Source organism: Amblyomma mixtum, chromosome 2 (genome assembly GCF_055824585.1).
Source record: "Amblyomma mixtum isolate Tamu chromosome 2, ASM5582458v1, whole genome shotgun sequence".
NCBI classification, from domain to species: Eukaryota; Metazoa; Arthropoda; class Arachnida; order Ixodida; family Ixodidae; genus Amblyomma; species Amblyomma mixtum.
Genome location: NC_143013.1, coordinates 25032094 through 25048141, shown reverse-complemented (window position 1 = coordinate 25048141; position 16048 = coordinate 25032094). Strand labels below are relative to the sequence as shown.

At 46.3% G+C, this 16048-nt stretch overlaps 3 protein-coding genes across 3 annotated transcripts; all 3 read right to left on the bottom strand.

Moving 5' to 3' along the window:
• Positions 1 to 14: 14 nt before the first annotated feature.
• Polr3K (RNA polymerase III subunit K) lies at positions 15 to 719 on the bottom strand. Its single transcript, XM_089570882.1, has one exon. The coding sequence runs from the start codon at positions 717 to 719 to the stop codon at positions 393 to 395; it is 327 nt and encodes a 108-aa protein (XP_089427008.1). The 3' UTR covers positions 15 to 392.
• Positions 689 to 2909, bottom strand: LOC149358721 (protein kish-B-like). Its single transcript, XM_089570883.1, has 3 exons — positions 2792 to 2909; positions 2236 to 2367; positions 689 to 826 (listed from the first exon to the last, which is right to left on the bottom strand). The coding sequence occupies exons 1-3, from the start codon at positions 2799 to 2801 to the stop codon at positions 744 to 746; spliced, it is 225 nt and encodes a 74-aa protein (XP_089427009.1). The 5' UTR covers positions 2802 to 2909; the 3' UTR covers positions 689 to 743.
• A 5820-nt stretch (positions 2910 to 8729) lies between these two features.
• Positions 8730 to 12354, bottom strand: LOC149358720 (uncharacterized). Its single transcript, XM_089570881.1, has 3 exons — positions 12014 to 12354; positions 11093 to 11176; positions 8730 to 9047 (listed from the first exon to the last, which is right to left on the bottom strand). Exons 1-3 carry the CDS (start codon positions 12042 to 12044, stop codon positions 8911 to 8913), a joined length of 252 nt encoding a protein of 83 aa, XP_089427007.1. The 5' UTR covers positions 12045 to 12354; the 3' UTR covers positions 8730 to 8910.
• Between the last annotated feature and the right edge of the window lie 3694 nt (positions 12355 to 16048).

Here is a 16048-nt window from a genome sequence, read left to right as displayed (position 1 = left end):
ATATGACAAAGAGATCCAGTTAAGAAACAGTGACCTTTATTAGACTTTTTGTTATATCCAGAATAATTCCATGCAAAAGAACAAAACAAAGCCAACATCCATGGTCAAATGCCCTCACCCAAAAAGGCAACTCGTAAGCAAGGGGATCGTAATGATCATCTTTAACTGCCAAGCCGTTCTTACAAAACCATTGAGGAATGCATGACTATAATATGTAGCCTCTCATGCTTGAAACTGCACAGATAGGTCACTGTATTTGGGTCTCGTCTCCTGAACAATATGAACTGGTGAGGCTTTATTGGTTTTGCTGAATGTAGCATGAAGAAGCCTTGAAACTGAAACCATAGTGACGCTACGTGCAAACAGCTTTTAACCCAAGAAAAAAAGGCCAGTCAGTCTCTCCACTGGTGCCCACACTGAAGGTTGCAGCACTTGTAAAAAGTGGTCATGGGTTCATCCGCTGATCGTGTTTGAATCTGCATGAAATAGGCTCGTTCATGGTTGCACTTAGGACATTTTTCTTCTGTTGAATCAACATTCTCCCATGCCGCAGCACCTCCGAGCACATCATCAACGTCCTTCAGCCGTGGATACTTGCGGCTTGACATCTTCCGCTTGACGTTGAATACATATGGGCACGTGTTGCAGGCAAAACGATAGCACTCAATGCCCTCTTCCACTATCAGAATGTTGGAGCACGTCGGGCAGAACAAAAGCATCTTGACCAATTTGTTTCTTCCCGATCACTTTATGAAAAGCAAGTAACAGCCAGCCAGTACGCAGCTCACAGAAACAAAAAAGTGCAGCCGTGTGCCTATAACAGATGCTGTAAAACAGGAAGAACAAATTAAATGAATAAGAATAGGTCTCAATAAACTTGCGTCATACATGTCACTGGCATAAAATTGTTACATTACTGCAACTGTTCGTTGGCAACATTGCATGAAATCATACACTGGTATCTCAAGCAGTACGGTGAAAAGCGAAGGAATAATTTCAATCAACTTTGTAGCAGTGCTAAATAATTGCTCAACAATTTCAGCTTCTTTGTCTGGTTGTGCCAGTTCAGCTGACCACAGCATTAAAGGGGTACAGACACAAAATTTCAAATGCAAACAAATTATATCACTTGTTTCACGGGCTTAAGGAGATGCCTTCTAGCACATTTCAGTTTCAGGCATTGAGTTGGACAGAATTTAATATAATTTTGAATAATTTCCAAGAAACCGCTTGGCGTCAAGGTACACTTCAACGCCTGCGCCGACCAAAATTGCCGGTACAAAATCATTTGCAATTCCTCACTCAGTGCACTGGTGTTTTGAGCTCAGCTTCACAGTTTGAGCTGAGCTTCACAGTTTGAGCTGAGCTTCACAGTTACTAGGCCGGTACAAAATCATTTGCAATTCCTCACTCAGTGCACTGGTGTTTTGAGCTCAGCTTCACAGTTTAAGCTCAGCTTCACAGTTACTAGGCCTATACGCCTCTTTAAAGGCAAAAACACCAACACCCCAAAACTTTGTTACTGTACCCTTTTAACCCATGGTGGGTTTACAGCTGCAAGTCCTTTCAAGCTCACATTAAAAGATGCCAAAGGTCGAGCACTGTATTTTACTTATGCCTATTTCTTTGTTTTCAAAGCTGCAAAACCAAAAACACAACCCATTGAACAATTGCACAGAAAAAGCTATTTAGCCATTTCAGTCACGCATTACATTCTACATTCGAAAAATCACAAAATTCCTGTGTGTATATTTCTAACCCCCTATTTCACAAAAATAACATGAATGGCGCAAAAACTGATAAAGCACACTTCCACACTGAGGAAACTTCAGCCCTATTCTTCAAAAACATACATTTACAACCAAGTAATTATTCTCTTTATCGCAACGAAAACTCAGCTATGGTTTCCTTTAGTAAAATATTCCACCGCGCGAGACAAAATAGTTACATCACCAGACAGCACTTCCTAGGTGCACCGTAGATCTTCGCGACCTCCCTCTTTATTTCATTTTTCTTAAAAAGCGATCCTTTACAATAGGCACGAAATGACTCTACCATTATGTCGAGCAGGGATCTCAAATGTTGCCGCTATCACTGACTTCGCGAAAACAGCTCTAGACGCGTCGAAAAGAAATTTGAAAAAATTTGAAAGACGCCGTGCCAAAAAAGCTTATAGAGCTATCCCGAACGAAAACACAGCTCATTCAAGCCGGACGCTGTTCATTTCGTTCTCACCTTTGTAAAACACTCCCCAAAAACCCTTTTTTTCCGAAAGAAACCACTGCTTCAGCCGGGGAACTCTGCGCATGTAAGCACAGGTGCAGATCACCAAAAGTCCAAACACCACCAGGCCATCAAAGGTGTACGCTGCAAGGACGCATGCATATAAATTTAAAGATCCCGACAAAGAAAATAAGCGGTGTTGTATTCGAGACAACAGCGACGCGTGTCAATCATTGCAGCTGGCAACAGTAACGTGCATTCAATACTAGAAAGTGAAAATGCAACAGTTACTCGATCGGTTCTGATATCAAGTTGAAAAGCTGTTAGTAGCACCAGTTTCCTTCCTTAATGTGCTATATGGCTGAAGCTTGACTTAATTTATTTAAGCTCGGTGTGACTGATTTCACAGGCGACATGCCAGTACGACGCAAAACGCTGCAAACCAAATACGCGTCGTTTCAACTGTCACATTGTTCACATATCGCTGGGCATGCCAGCGCTTTTCAAGCGTAGTTTTCTTGAAATAGCATCATACGCACCAACAATATGAGGAAGATAATATACTAACCATTCGTCATTATTTCTCACGAAAACATGAGCACAACACCACCGAACTCAACAATCGCTACATTGAGAAGAAACCTTTCGGATTTGGCTTGGGCTTGGGTTAACTTCTACGGTACTGGATGCACTGGGCCATCGAGCTATGGATCTTGATGGTGATAGTACCACTGCGAAAGGGGTTCGTGGAGGAAGGAAAGAACTTGGTGGGGTTCGTACATTATTGTATTATAACCTCCTTGGGTTCATGGCAGGGCAGCCAGGATTCTGCACAAATACCACCAACGAAGTATACCTATAAACGTTGGATACCACGGGGTTCAGCGCGTACAGTCAAGGCAAAATTTTGCGGCGTGGGGGCTTTTGGAAATTTCATTTCTGTGTGGTCGAGCAAGCCGGTCATTGAAAGAGCCGAACCGCCGAGTTTTCAATCTGCCGGGGGCGGGGCATCAGCACCTCTCTCGTTTCCATTCATTTCATTCTTTTTTTTTCCTAATCCCCCTTTCAAACGCCCATGCTCCTTGGTAAGAGATACACACACGCGGATAAGTTCAGTACTGTGCATCTTTATCGTGAAGCCTGCTAAAAACTTTTCCGTCGCAACCGCTGCCTCATTTGCGGTAAAACTACGCACAGAGCTTGCGGACTATGGCAACTTGTGTCATGTAGATAGTTTGACAGCAGTACTTACTTGGTTCAGCCGCGCATGACTCAATCAAATCTGTAATCGTCTATGCCGGGATTCGGAGATCGATGAAGTGACAGCCGCCAGAGCACGCTTGCCACCGAATGGCGGTGGTGGCGCCATCAAGGGCCCATGCACTACGCAACACTCACCTCGGCGCATTTCGCGCCTTGTCGCTTTCCACTGCAGACAACAGATGGCGCCACCACCTCATTTCAAAACCCGCATTGGCGGCTTTTGGTTTGTTGATCTCGGGAGCACACGATTGCGGCTCTGCATCATACGCGGCAGAACCACATACATACGGTTTTTAATCTCACTAGAAGAAAAGGTTATCGCAATACCCAAGTTCTGTGCCCAGTTTCACTGTAAACGAGCCTGCGGTTTATGCAGGAAACATATTTAGTCCTCACGATAATGATGCACAATACTGTATATATCACCATCCGTTTTATTTACCTCTAGCCGAACGAATATGCTAAAAAGAACGAGAACATGGTTCTTAAGGCGTGGCTCGGAACCCAACAAAATGCAATGACAAGGTTACTTTTCTGGATATTAATAACCTTTTTACGCATAACAAGCGGGTGCTGCCAAAAAGTGACGGAATTCAGAGCCAACACAAAACTGAGTGAGCGAGTAAACACAGTGATTTTCTGACTTACCTTGGGCTATACTGTTTACAGTTGTCACCAACCGAAACGTTTGGCTGAGAAAATAGATCCATTTGGGTTTATTCATCTGATCGATCACAAGGTCTCTTCTATGGCAACATGATCAGGGCTTTTTGACCTATCCGTAAAGAAACTGTTGTAATTTATAATCTCGCAAGGTCTATCGATTCCTGTTGGATAAAATTTGCAGCGAGAACCTTCTTGCTATATTGTCAAGGTCAGGTTACACAGTATGTCTGCCTCGTCCCCGGGAGCAAGCCTTTGCTGAACTTCAAAACTTCAAGAACGGCGGAAAATATAGCAAAACTGGTGTCGTGAGGAGATTTTCATGCGAAAAGCAGGCGGAGCTACAGACGGGTTATTTTGAAAGGTCCTTTCATAGTTGATGTTACGGGTCAAGACGATTGATTTGGGTGTTGGGGGGGGTCGAAGTTTTAGAAAAGACTGTGCACTGAAGAAAAACCTCCGCTTACCAAGTGGCCATTCACACGTTTCCGCATTTGATTCGCGCTCAGAGCCTACAGCTATTTGTCATCATCATAACGCATGGTTATTTTCTGTCACATCAAACGTTGTACCCACCATTATGTAATGGGGTATTTAAGGAAATAAAATTGATTGATTGATAGAGACTTGAAACAGGAGACGTTCCCCCCGTTTCCAGTTGGGTACCCGAATCCCTTGATGATGAACTGGATATAAAAGTGTTGTCGTCCTTCTCCTTTGTTGGTGGGAGACAAGACTACGTACCCACGGCAGTTTAAGGCTGTGCTCAAGGCTGTACTGTTCGTCCAATTTTTAGACAACTGTGGTTCTTTAGTCGATTTGTTTAAAGCCGTACGAAAGAAGACACCCTGCCCCTTGACCTCCCCCCCCCTCCCCCCCTTACAGTCGGCGCCTATGGCGATGGCGCATGCGAGCTCTATTCACAGGAAAAATACCTTGCTAATCGACTAGCGAGGCAACCCAGAATTTCTTTTTCCCGCGAATCGGCATTCCTCAAATTTTTGCCAATGACCGTGCAAGTTCTAATGAATAAAGGAAAAAGTTGTTTTGATTGCAATGATAGGAAAGCATAGTGGCAGCGAGAAAGCATTGGCTATAGCGGCCGTGAAATGAAGCTTAAACTTGAGGCAATGTACGCATGGGCATCCGGAAGTGGGGGCAATGGGGGGCGGTTGCCCCCCTCCTGGAATTACGGGTATTATTTATGCACTAGTTCCTTTTTGGTGCTAACCTACCGCCGCCCCCATCCCCGGCCATTGGGTGCCCCCCCCCTGGAAAAAGTTCTGCGGACGCCCTTGAATGTACAGTCGAGGACAAAAGTCTGTAGACCACGTGTTCCTCAAACGAAGCCGATAGCTCTATTAATAGTCGGCGGCTGGAGGCCGCACTTGTGGAGATGAAAGAACAAAACTTTCACTTTCATCTCCACAAGTGTGGTCTCCAGCCGCCGGTTAATAGCAGAGCTAACGGATTCGTTTAAGGAACACGCGGTCCACAGACTTTTGCCCCCGACTGTATGCATGAGTTCGATCGATGACTTCAGCGTTCCGAAATATTGCTCACAATCGCACATTTGTAAGGTCTTGAATTGTAATTTGAACGAAAATTCCGATTAGTATAAAGCTCACGTGACATCTGACGTCATCAAAGCTGCCGAAGCAGCCTCTGCACGGCACCCAGTTTATGCAGCACCGAGGCCCCCAATTAGTTTCGCCTGCTCGTCCCTCCCCGCTCTTGTGTGAACACTTCGAGACATGCTTCAGTGTCCTTAAATTAAATTAACACATTCATTACAAACTATATCACTAATAACTGTATCAGTAATCCTTTCACTTAATCGCACGGGACAGGGGAATCGGCTTGCTCGCCCTACGGGACGGGTCTAGGGGCTCTCGCAAATGTAACGAGGGCTCCGTGCCACAGGGGGTGTCTGCTGCTTAAACCGTCGTCGTCGCTTCGGCGGGCGCGGTTTAGGTTAGGTTAGGTTAGGTTAGGTTAGGTTAGGTTAGGTTAGGTTAGGTTAGGTTAGGTTAGGTTAGGTTAGGTTAGGTCTCTTCAGGTCTCTTCTCTCAGTATTTCTTTTTGCATCTCTTTAGCTCTCCGACTTTCTGTATGGGACAGCGATTGCGGATTAGCTCGAGCCAATGAGCAGGCCCGTGCATTTTCCTTTTCATTCTTCCTTCAGTCGCAACAACAATCGCACCTGTACACGAAAATCTCGTAGAAGCATTCAAATGCAAAATTAAAGCGCATTCGTTCCAACTATTTTATTCTCGTTTGCATTACATGCAATTTGCAATTCGTTACAATTTGTAATTTGCAAATGCATGAAATTACATACATTGTTTGGAAACCAAAATGTGACAGATTTGTTGCATCGATCGCTCGTTATACGTTCCATATCTAAAAGGTGCCGCTGGGTCCCAGCTTACGCGATAAGGTAAATGATTGATTTTTTTATTCTGTCCTACGCCGTCATTTCATACCGAGTGTTTCAGCGAACGCTTAAAAAAAAACAACCTCAAAATAGGATGCTTGAAGTAGAAATAAAATATTTTCAGGAACGAACTTTCAGACGCGTCAGACGTCAGTTACTAAAAAAACTGACCTAAGTAACGAATTAAATGAACTGCACTAGTTAATCTTTAATTGGCACAGTCTGGTGGTTAGTACTAATAAGGAGTTCGAATCTATGGACAAGGCGATGACATTACAGTTTTTGAAACTAAGAAAAAGTCATTCCCTAAAACACTGCAATGCGAGGAAATCAAACTTCCTTTCCTCATTAAAACGAAACTTTGCGCATTAGGCTGGCAGGAAGCTATAGTTGGATACAAATGAAGACCCCCTTCCAGCTAATGGCATTTGCTGATTCTCGCCAACCTTCTAGCGTAAGAATGCAGGGAGTGGCAGATGAAAGGCGATAGTCGCCTCCCTGCATTGTCACGCAACTCCCTGCATTGTCAGGCTATCAGGGCCATGCAAAGGCGTCCGCAGAACTTTTTGCAAACAAGAAACTAAACACTCAGACCGGCATCAGCGTTTTGAACCACGCAGCTATGGCTGAAATTCACACACTCCTGTCAAGATAAACGTGTAGCGAAATTTTTGGCACTCGTTTTAAAGCTGTCACAAATAATTCACTGTCTATTTGGTAGGTTACAAGATACTCGTAGAGGACACGTGCACTTTAATTTAATTCGGTGCCACCACCTCGAAGACTCCATGCATCACTTTACAATTAGTAGGAGAACCAAATCGGCTTCACGGGGAGGATGTCGGCAATATGATTGCTTCTGACATTTCTAGAAAGAAACAAGCGCCATTTTGAAGAGAGATATTGATATTTAAAAAAAACAAAACAAATGAGCTATCTGTATAGGGCATGCTTTGCAAAAAAAAAAAAAAAAAAAGGAGCTCCATTGGACGGTTTACGCGACGTACCCAGTCCTTCAGCTGCGACTCTATTAACGTAGGTGGCAAACGGGGTAAAAAGGTTAGGGGACATTTGAGCTCCACCTTTAAGGATATGACGCGACAGCGGTTCCTTTTGCCCGCTCAGACCGAGGGGTTGGGGTTTTTCGACGCGCCGCTGGTGTGGCTGGCGCCATCTATGGGAGCCTCTTGGAACAGCCACCTTTTCGGCCAACCCGGATTTTTCCGTCGAGCCGACGGCAACGCCGACATTGGCTTTTTTTTTGTGACACGGGTCTTTCACGACACGGGGCCTTTTCGCGTAAAACTAGTCCTTCTGGCAAGGCGGGGGAACTACCCACTCCCGCATGACGGTAAGGAGGCAGTTCCAGTAAGTGTACGTGGGATGTTAGGATAGTCGCCACAGTGCATACATTTGGGCGACCCTCGAGCCCCGTCGAAGAATTGTGTAAAATTAGATGATGGGAAGGTGTTCGAGCTGGCCGCATGATGGTAGGTGGCATCATTCCTACAAACGGACGCTGAATAGGTGGTGGCAGAGTTCGTCGTGAGAGGCGTCGTTGTTCTCGGTGAGCACGGCGTCGTAGTTGTGTGATGCGAGCTGCGTGAGACTTATAAAACGTTTTGTCATCGGAAGGATATTTAAACACTGAGTACACACGCGCAAAAATGCACGCGCACATGTGGCGAACATGGCCACAGATGATGCTCAGCAATATGCATTTGTCCAGAGTGTTCGCAACCGTTTGCCGCTTTCACTTCAAGGTCAGTGCACATCCGAATGTAAAAAAAAATAATAAAGTGCACGTTGGCGAGGTCAGGGCGGTCAGCGTGACACCTATGCTTAATAGAAAAAGAAAATACGTGAAAGACAGTGAGAAGGAAAAAAAATGGCAGTGGTTTAGCTCTGGTTAAACCTGGAGGTTTGCGAAAGCAACGAGGAGAGAGAGGCGATGGAGAGCGCGCGGCAGCGGCGGCAGCCCCGGCATGCTAGCGCGGCGGTGGCACCTCTGAGTCACCCGCGCAGCGACGGCGCGCCAGCTGTGCGCCGTGTGACGTCATCGCTCCTCGCGCTTGCGCAGTATGGCCTTTGGTCAACTCCGCGAAATGGCTCGGCGACTCGCGTAGTTTGCTTTCAGAACAAAAAAGATAATAAACGGAGCTTTATTTTCAAGGCGAGTTACATATCTTTTCCTGGCTGGTATGGGTGAAAGAACAACAACAACAAAAAAGAAAGCTAGGCGGTTTGCGGATGATCAGCACGTAAGATGGTAGATGCTTGTGTTCAGCTATGTACACGCAAAGAACGTCTCCTCACACAACGGCTCAGTATCTGGGCAGGGCGAGGTTCTCCTTGTTCTTCTTGTAGACGTAGTAGCAGAAGAACATGGACACGACCGTGGCTCCGAGGCAGGCGACGACCACCATCGATATCCCGGCCACCTGCAGCGGCGATAGCTGGCCTGCACGCGCCATGAGCACAAACAACCATTGTATTCAGAAGCAAGCACTGTGCTGCCAACTTAGCAACCCCCACCCGCTGTTTTCGTGGCATCTTGCCATCTCGTTATGCTTGTTATTTCAGTAAGCATATCTTTAGTTTCCATGGCACCTACGGCTCATTGTCACCTGCTTCTGACTTTTCGTGTTAGGGTGATTGCGCTGGGACAAAGATGGGTTTACATGGAACATTAAAACACTGGACATATGAAGATGCGTGATATCAGTTCATCGACACGACCATCGTTTTGTACAGCATATTAAAAAGAAATCTTTCGAGATTGCTCCTAAAAGAACATGACACCGGACTTATCGTTGTTTGTCTATCATTTGCACATTGAAGCGGCCGAGGAAACCATTGACACGGGTATCGATATGGACGTGTCCAAGCACAAACGATGTTCGTTTGTGTTCCTTGTCCTCGCCGGTACGGGGCTTCACAAATTGTAGCCTTTATCAAGCAAGAGCGAGACGCGGCATTGATCTCAACCTCAAGGCTGCCGTTTGGCGAGGGAGGGGTGGTGGAGACCAATTCCATGTTGCACCCCTATTGTCGCTATGTGTTTCCTCCTCTACATAGGTGCGCACACTGGTGGACGGGGGAGAGGAGAGTGGGCTTAATTCTATTAATAGTCATGGAGAAGGGGGCGCAAATTTTGCTCCTTTCCTGCTGCCCAGAATACATGAACAGGCACCCCGCAACAACCTTTGCCTCCCCCCTTTTTCCATTATGGAGCGGCCTGTCCACGTCTATGCTCGTCTACAAGTGGCTTTAATGATGTCACCGGCCGCAGGAAAAGAGCACACATGATGCAAGTCATACAGTAGATGTGAACTGCACACATACAGCCAATCCGAGTGTCGGGATGCAATTGTTCGTGTTTCACGTTGAACAAGACCACCCAAAGAATGTTTGAGAACCATAAGGGGGATCTTCGACGCAATGATCTTTCACAGCATTTCTGCTCTTGCCCGAACGTGTATAGTAGCTCGTGCCAACGAGATTGCGCCTGGTTTTTTTAATGGCGATAGTCCCAAACAGTGAAGGCGTCCTTAGGTAAAGCTCGTACGGCATAGGTGTTCATGACTCAGCTCTCGGTATTACTTAATTCACTTTCTCTTCATTCTGTCTTCCCGTCCTGTCCGATACGCAGGGCGTTTCAACTAACATTTTGCACAATTTTTAAAAATAGGCTTTTTGAGTTAGAATATCGCTTTTTCGGCATAGCATTGTCAGCGAGGAAACATCAGAATACAGCCAAGGCGTGCTAACTAGCTGGCTGGTTAACTAATAATGAGCATTTTAACTATTACTGTTAGGCTCCTTACTTATTGAGAGGCGTGTAGCCCACTGTAAGTAATATCAATATCAGTTTTTGGAATTTCGAAAACTCGATTTCCTTCGGTGCTGAGGCTCAACAAATTCTGCCTACATCGCGCCAAAATACATGCGCTTTCTAGAAGCTTGCAAGAAAAGCAGCCTCTCCAGTGCAGGTAACTCGTGAAAATAACCAGAATTTGTTGGGCCAAAGTGCCGAGTGTAAGCGCGTTTTCGAAATTTAAAGAACTGATATGGATATTACTTACGGTGGGCTACAGCCCTTCGATAATTAAGGAGCCTAGCAGTAGTCGTTGAACAGTTAGCTATTCAAAATTAGTTAACCAGCCTGCTAGTTAGCAAGTCTTAGCTGTATCCTGATGTACTCCACTGCTGAAAATATTATGCTATGCTGAAAAAAGCGGCCTTATAACTTACAAAGCCTATTTTTAAAAATTGTGTAAAGTCTTAAGTGATACAGCCTGTATTTTCATGGCACACTATTATTTCCTCTTGCCCGCGTAAAAGTAGGAGGCTAGAAAAGCAGCGTTTTCTTATTTCTGTACGCCATGTTGTCAGAATGAGGCCCATGGTGTCGTTCAGGTAAGCACAAGTAATGAATTCAAGCATACGTGCCCAAGCAAAGCGAGAGAAAGGAAAACCAGCACAAAGCAGCGTGCTGAAACCCACCGATTAGCTGTCCTTCGCTCTGGGCGTTGAAATCGTAACCGCCGGCACCTTGAGCAGAGACTTCAGTGATGACGGCAATGAAGCCTGAAAAGGAAGAGAAGGGAATGCTACAGAACGTTGCAACCACGCCAGAGGAAGCGTGACTCACATTGCAAGAAGCCATGCACATACGCGCCTGAATCCTTATCTCAAGTATTGTGAGTAAACGCTTCCGCCATGTTCCGCTCGCTTCTGTTTTTAGTTTTTACACTCTCAGGCAATTTTCGCAAATGACAATGGGGAAATAGTAACGTTTCCTCGAATAATGAGATTTTGAACCTTTACGTCGAAAGCGCCATTCAGTGCTCTGCAAAAAAAAAAAAAAAGTACTGTTCGCGGCCAGCCTTATTGTCGACAAATCGCATGCAGTACGCATTCGGCAGCATGTCGTTCGTGAGGCATAGCTGCCCAAATTAAGCCAATCCTACTTCTAGACCTCACCCCGGGAACCCAAATAACATAAGCGCTTTTAAACTATACACTGCTGAGAATTATTACCACAATACAAGATACGGGGTTGGCTGTCATCTTGACGCCGAGTGAAAAAAAAAGAACATAAGAATACAGAATATAAATTTTTTTTTTCCATTTGTGTGGAGCACGTAAGTTATGTTATCTCCGGTAACAGTATTTAAATGCGACGACCCCTGCTCAAGTCGAAATCGTGAGGAACTAACAGGGCTCCGTTATCTGGTCAATCTTCAAGGTGTACGCGATCATATGGCACATTGGTCCTGCCGTCTACCGACACCTATATCAGACGCTTCTACGCTACAAATGCAGAACTACAATGCTATGAAGCTGTCGCCGCTTCACCCATAGGACGGTAACAATGGCGCCCAACGCTAACCTAGGGCGTCGTCCCGCCAGAGCACTACTCACCCAGCAACGCACTCAGTAGAAGCAGGCCCATGGCGGCGCACTGATACTCCCAGGGGAATCCGACGCTTCCTTAACGCACTTCACTGGGTGCTCCTGTCGTGACGGTAGCCCACGGCAAGCTGTCAAAGTCTCGCTTGGTTTTCCAGGTCGCAGCGAGCGAAAGAATCCCGGTGGTGTCAAGAATGTCCGCAAGAGACGCAGCGCGGTGAGGTCTTATCGTGGGCCTGAGGCGGGGCGCCGCAACGGTCGAGTCTCCGTCGACTAAGACCTTTGGAACTCTCCTCTCTCCCACCTCCTCCTCGTCGCCTTCTTTTATTGGTTCTCTTTAGGCGACGTTAGCGCAAACAACGCCGTCACTGAGCGTCGGCCCTTGCTCGTTGCATGCCGAGGCATCCGGCTGAGCCCGATAACGGCCCCACCTGAGCGAGCCTTGGTGCCCAGCTTGGGCACGAGCGGGCGCCCCTGTCTGCGCGCCGAATGCGTTTCCCTCAGAGACCCCGTTGTGCTGCACACAGAGTAATCCAGCTTGACTGGGACTACCACCCGATCACGCCACTAGCTACTGCTACCAAGTTTAAACAGTTCTGGTCGGCACATGTATTTAGAATTCATTTTATAGAGTCAGTCATTTGGCATCGGCAATAAGAGTTTTGCCTGTTGACAAAAAAAAAAAAAAAAAACTTGGCGCCCCTTTTGTTTGACTCCAATGTACCTGGAGGCAGATGACGAAACCCTGAACCACGGCGTCCCTCATAGCCCGTTTGCCGCTTCGGGAAGTTAAACCCCACGTATTGCTATTACTGTAATTGCTTTGAGTCCTCCAATTTAGATTTCAGCCACCGCGGTGGCTCAGTTGTTATGGCGCTCGGCTGCTGACCCGAAAGACGCGGGTTCAATCCCGCTAGGGCGGTCGCATTTCGATGGAGGCTAAATTCTGGAGGTCCGTGTACTGTGCAATGTCAGTGCACGTTAAAGAACCCCAGGTGGTCGAAACTTCCGGAGCCCTTCACTACGGCGTGTCTCATAGCCTGAGTCGCTTTGGGACGTTAAACCCCATAAACGAAACCAAACCAACCAATTTAGATTTCAACTTGCAAGCGCCTAAACAGACCTTATTGCAAGGTTAGAGCAGTCTGGGCTGCACAACGACCTTGCTGCCCTGTTGCAATGGCGTTGGTGTTAATCTACTTTGTCTAAACATTTGGGTTCGCACTGGAGAAGTACTGTGGGGGACTACTTTACGGACAGACGGCAGTTTAAACGGAGCACTACAAACTGTTTATGCAAGTATCATAAACCTTGCACACTAGAGATAAAAGCTCGGAGATGCAAGCGGTGCGCCGCTCAACCACGAAACGGCTTTAATCTTTCCGCAGAGGAGAGGAAAGGGCAGTAACGATATGTGCAGGGCGTTAGTCAGAGAAATGGCGTGAAAACTGAGGTTGATCACGTGACTGTCGTCTCTTTTTCGCGGGACATTCGAAAAGCTCAAGGTGATAGTATGTCTTGGCTTTCCACCGTCCCTTTCCGCCAGGTAAACGTCTTTCATGAGTCGCAAGACAGATGGTCAATTTTATTTTCACATTGCCATTTTAATTCCTTCACGTGAGGCCGATTGGACGAGCTCGCTCGCTCTCTTCTGACCATGTTTTTTCTTCTTTGTTCACATTCGGAATATGCACCAACACAACCAGCTTTTTTCGATTCTGTTACACGGACTGTGAAGTCTGTGTTATCATGCCCATATGCAGAATCATTCATGCGCTCTCTGTCCGCTTAGCGTTAGACCATCACGGATTACTTTTAGCTTCTACGTGAATAGTTCCCGGCTTTATTCGTTCAGTAGCGTGTTCTTGAGACATAACTGCATCGTAAAAAACATTCACAAAAGGAAGGAATCATCTTAAAACCAGCCAAAACTACCGTGATTCAGTACCAGCTCGCCCATTCTTAAGCCTTGTTAAAAACTAAGGAAACACGCACACATGGACGAGCGCTCGTTCTTTCGTCCCAAAAGTTCGTTTTACAGTACTGTGTACGTTCATTACCCCTGTACTGATAAACCACGACGGACAGGATTGCCATGAACAGTCTTACCACTTTTGTGATAGTTTCGGCTAGAATCGAACGAAGAATTAAGAAGCGGTGACACAAGCCATGCGCTTTATTTAAAGCTACCTCAAAGCGAACGGCAGGGGAAAGTGAAAGGAGGGTGGAGGAGGAGACAGAACAACGCGTTGGTGTCTTGATGGCACCATTCGTTCCGACTGCACACACTTCGAAACAGAATTTTGCTTTCCAAAGCAAAGCAGGTTCTTAGATAAACACCGAAAAATGTGTGCCGAATTTTCCATAAGTAAAAGCCGAACAGTCCGACCCTTACTTACAGTATATTGTTACACGCGGCTCCTTCTTTCGGCTATAGCGCTGCGGTCGCTTGAGGCTTAGGCCCCGAGCTAAGAAACACTCGGACGCGAGTGTAAATTTCGCACCCCATGCACTCCCATGCTGACTGCTGTTTCCAGTGGCAATGAACGTTCGAAGGCTTTCTAGAAAACGAGCGCCTTATCTTCACGGAACAAGTGTCGCTGTGTATCGGTTCCTTGAAGGCCACCGATAAAGCAGTCGCGTAGCGATCCATTCCGCCAGCCACCCGCAAATCTGGCGGCCAGGTCGTCTTATTACGATCAAAAAGTCCGATACGGTATCAGTTTTATTCCGTGGCCAGCGGTGAAACTTTTTCTGCTCGCCATTCACAGAAGGCGTTGGAGACAAGTTGTTGCGAAGCGGCATTTCTAGCGTTTGAAATGCATTGGACGAAGGCTTTGCCGGAGGCGACAGTCACTTCAAAATGATGTAAGTTTTCAAAATGATCGAAGTTCTGTTCAGTGACAGCATGAGCAGAAACGTCGGTAGCTTATGCGTCTTTTAAATCTACCCTAATTCGGAGAGAAAAAGGGATGATAAGATGTAGGGAGGAACCACACTACAGCGGACTTTACACGTCTACGGATTTGGGCGGATAGAGACGGATTGGCATGGGGCTTGGTATTACTTGCGTCATGTTCGTGTCATCTAAGCAATCTCGGCCTTATTTGCTAAGTTTTGTTTCCGCGATCATAGTAGCCTGAGCCAGGTCAAATGCTCTCATATTTCATTTGTACTGCGCACCAAGTCCGCCATTCTGACACCTGCAAATTCCCCAACATTACTATTCCATCTGATTCTGCACCACCTGCAAACAATTGAACGGAATGCTGAAGTTACAGAATGAACAAACAATATAGAGAAGGAAGAAAGGGATAATGTAAAACTCTACACTGATAACGTATCAAATAGACTCGCGACATGGGCGGCTTCCGGACGAGTGCGGTAATTTCTTGCTACAATTCATCATGGCGTTAGGCTACATTTTCGATGTCAGATCAGCGGCGGAGCAGTTCCTTACCTGTAGTTCATGATGATGTCATCCTAACACGGTTTTCAACTCCATGCATACAAAGTGTCGTAGCACCGCTCGTTGCTGTAGCGTTCGTCGCTAGTTCGTTGTTGGTTAGAGATTCTTAACCTGGACGCTGCGGAAATTTGGTAACTAATGGGTCGACTTGATCACCCTCATTGCTGGTTGTTTGTCGAAATGGCATCGAGCGCGGTTACAGCTTTTCTGCCGTACTCGAGATCCAGAGGGGTCAACTGAGCTATTTTTTGTGTGCGTGTGTGCAGCCGTGTTGCGAGCGAATGCCACCAGAAAGAGGTGGAGGTGTGTCTCGTGATTTATGATGGATGATAACGTGGTAGATAGTATAGCGTGTCTATGAGGGCCTCGAGTAGGCGTACTGTTTGGCCATTCGTCGGCAAATTTCAGGCCGAACTTCTGCACTTCTGCGATGATTTAAGCCGTCGCAGAAACTTCCTCACACAGTGGTGTGATGAACCTTTGAATAGAATAGATAAATTTCGAAACTTTCAGATCAGTGCTTGTACATTTGACTAAGAACGCAAAAGTGGGCGTCAGACAGTCGCAGCTCTTGAGGC

Coding starts and splice junctions, on each gene's coding strand:
- LOC149358720 (XM_089570881.1), bottom strand. CDS start 12,044: ATGGGCCTGCTTCTACTGAGTGCGTTGCTGG. Junction 11,177..12,013: donor TCTACTGAGTGCGTTGCTGG/GTGAGTAGTGCT, acceptor CTTCCTTTTCAG/GCTTCATTGCCGTCATCACT. Junction 9,048..11,092: donor GAGCGAAGGACAGCTAATCG/GTGGGTTTCAGC, acceptor TGGCGCGTGCAG/GCCAGCTATCGCCGCTGCAG.
- Polr3K (XM_089570882.1), bottom strand. CDS start 719: ATGCTTTTGTTCTGCCCGACGTGCTCCAACATTCTGATAGTGGAAGAG.
- LOC149358721 (XM_089570883.1), bottom strand. Junction 827..2,235: donor TTGGGGAGTGTTTTACAAAG/GTGAGAACGAAA, acceptor CCTGTTTTACAG/CATCTGTTATAGGCACACGG.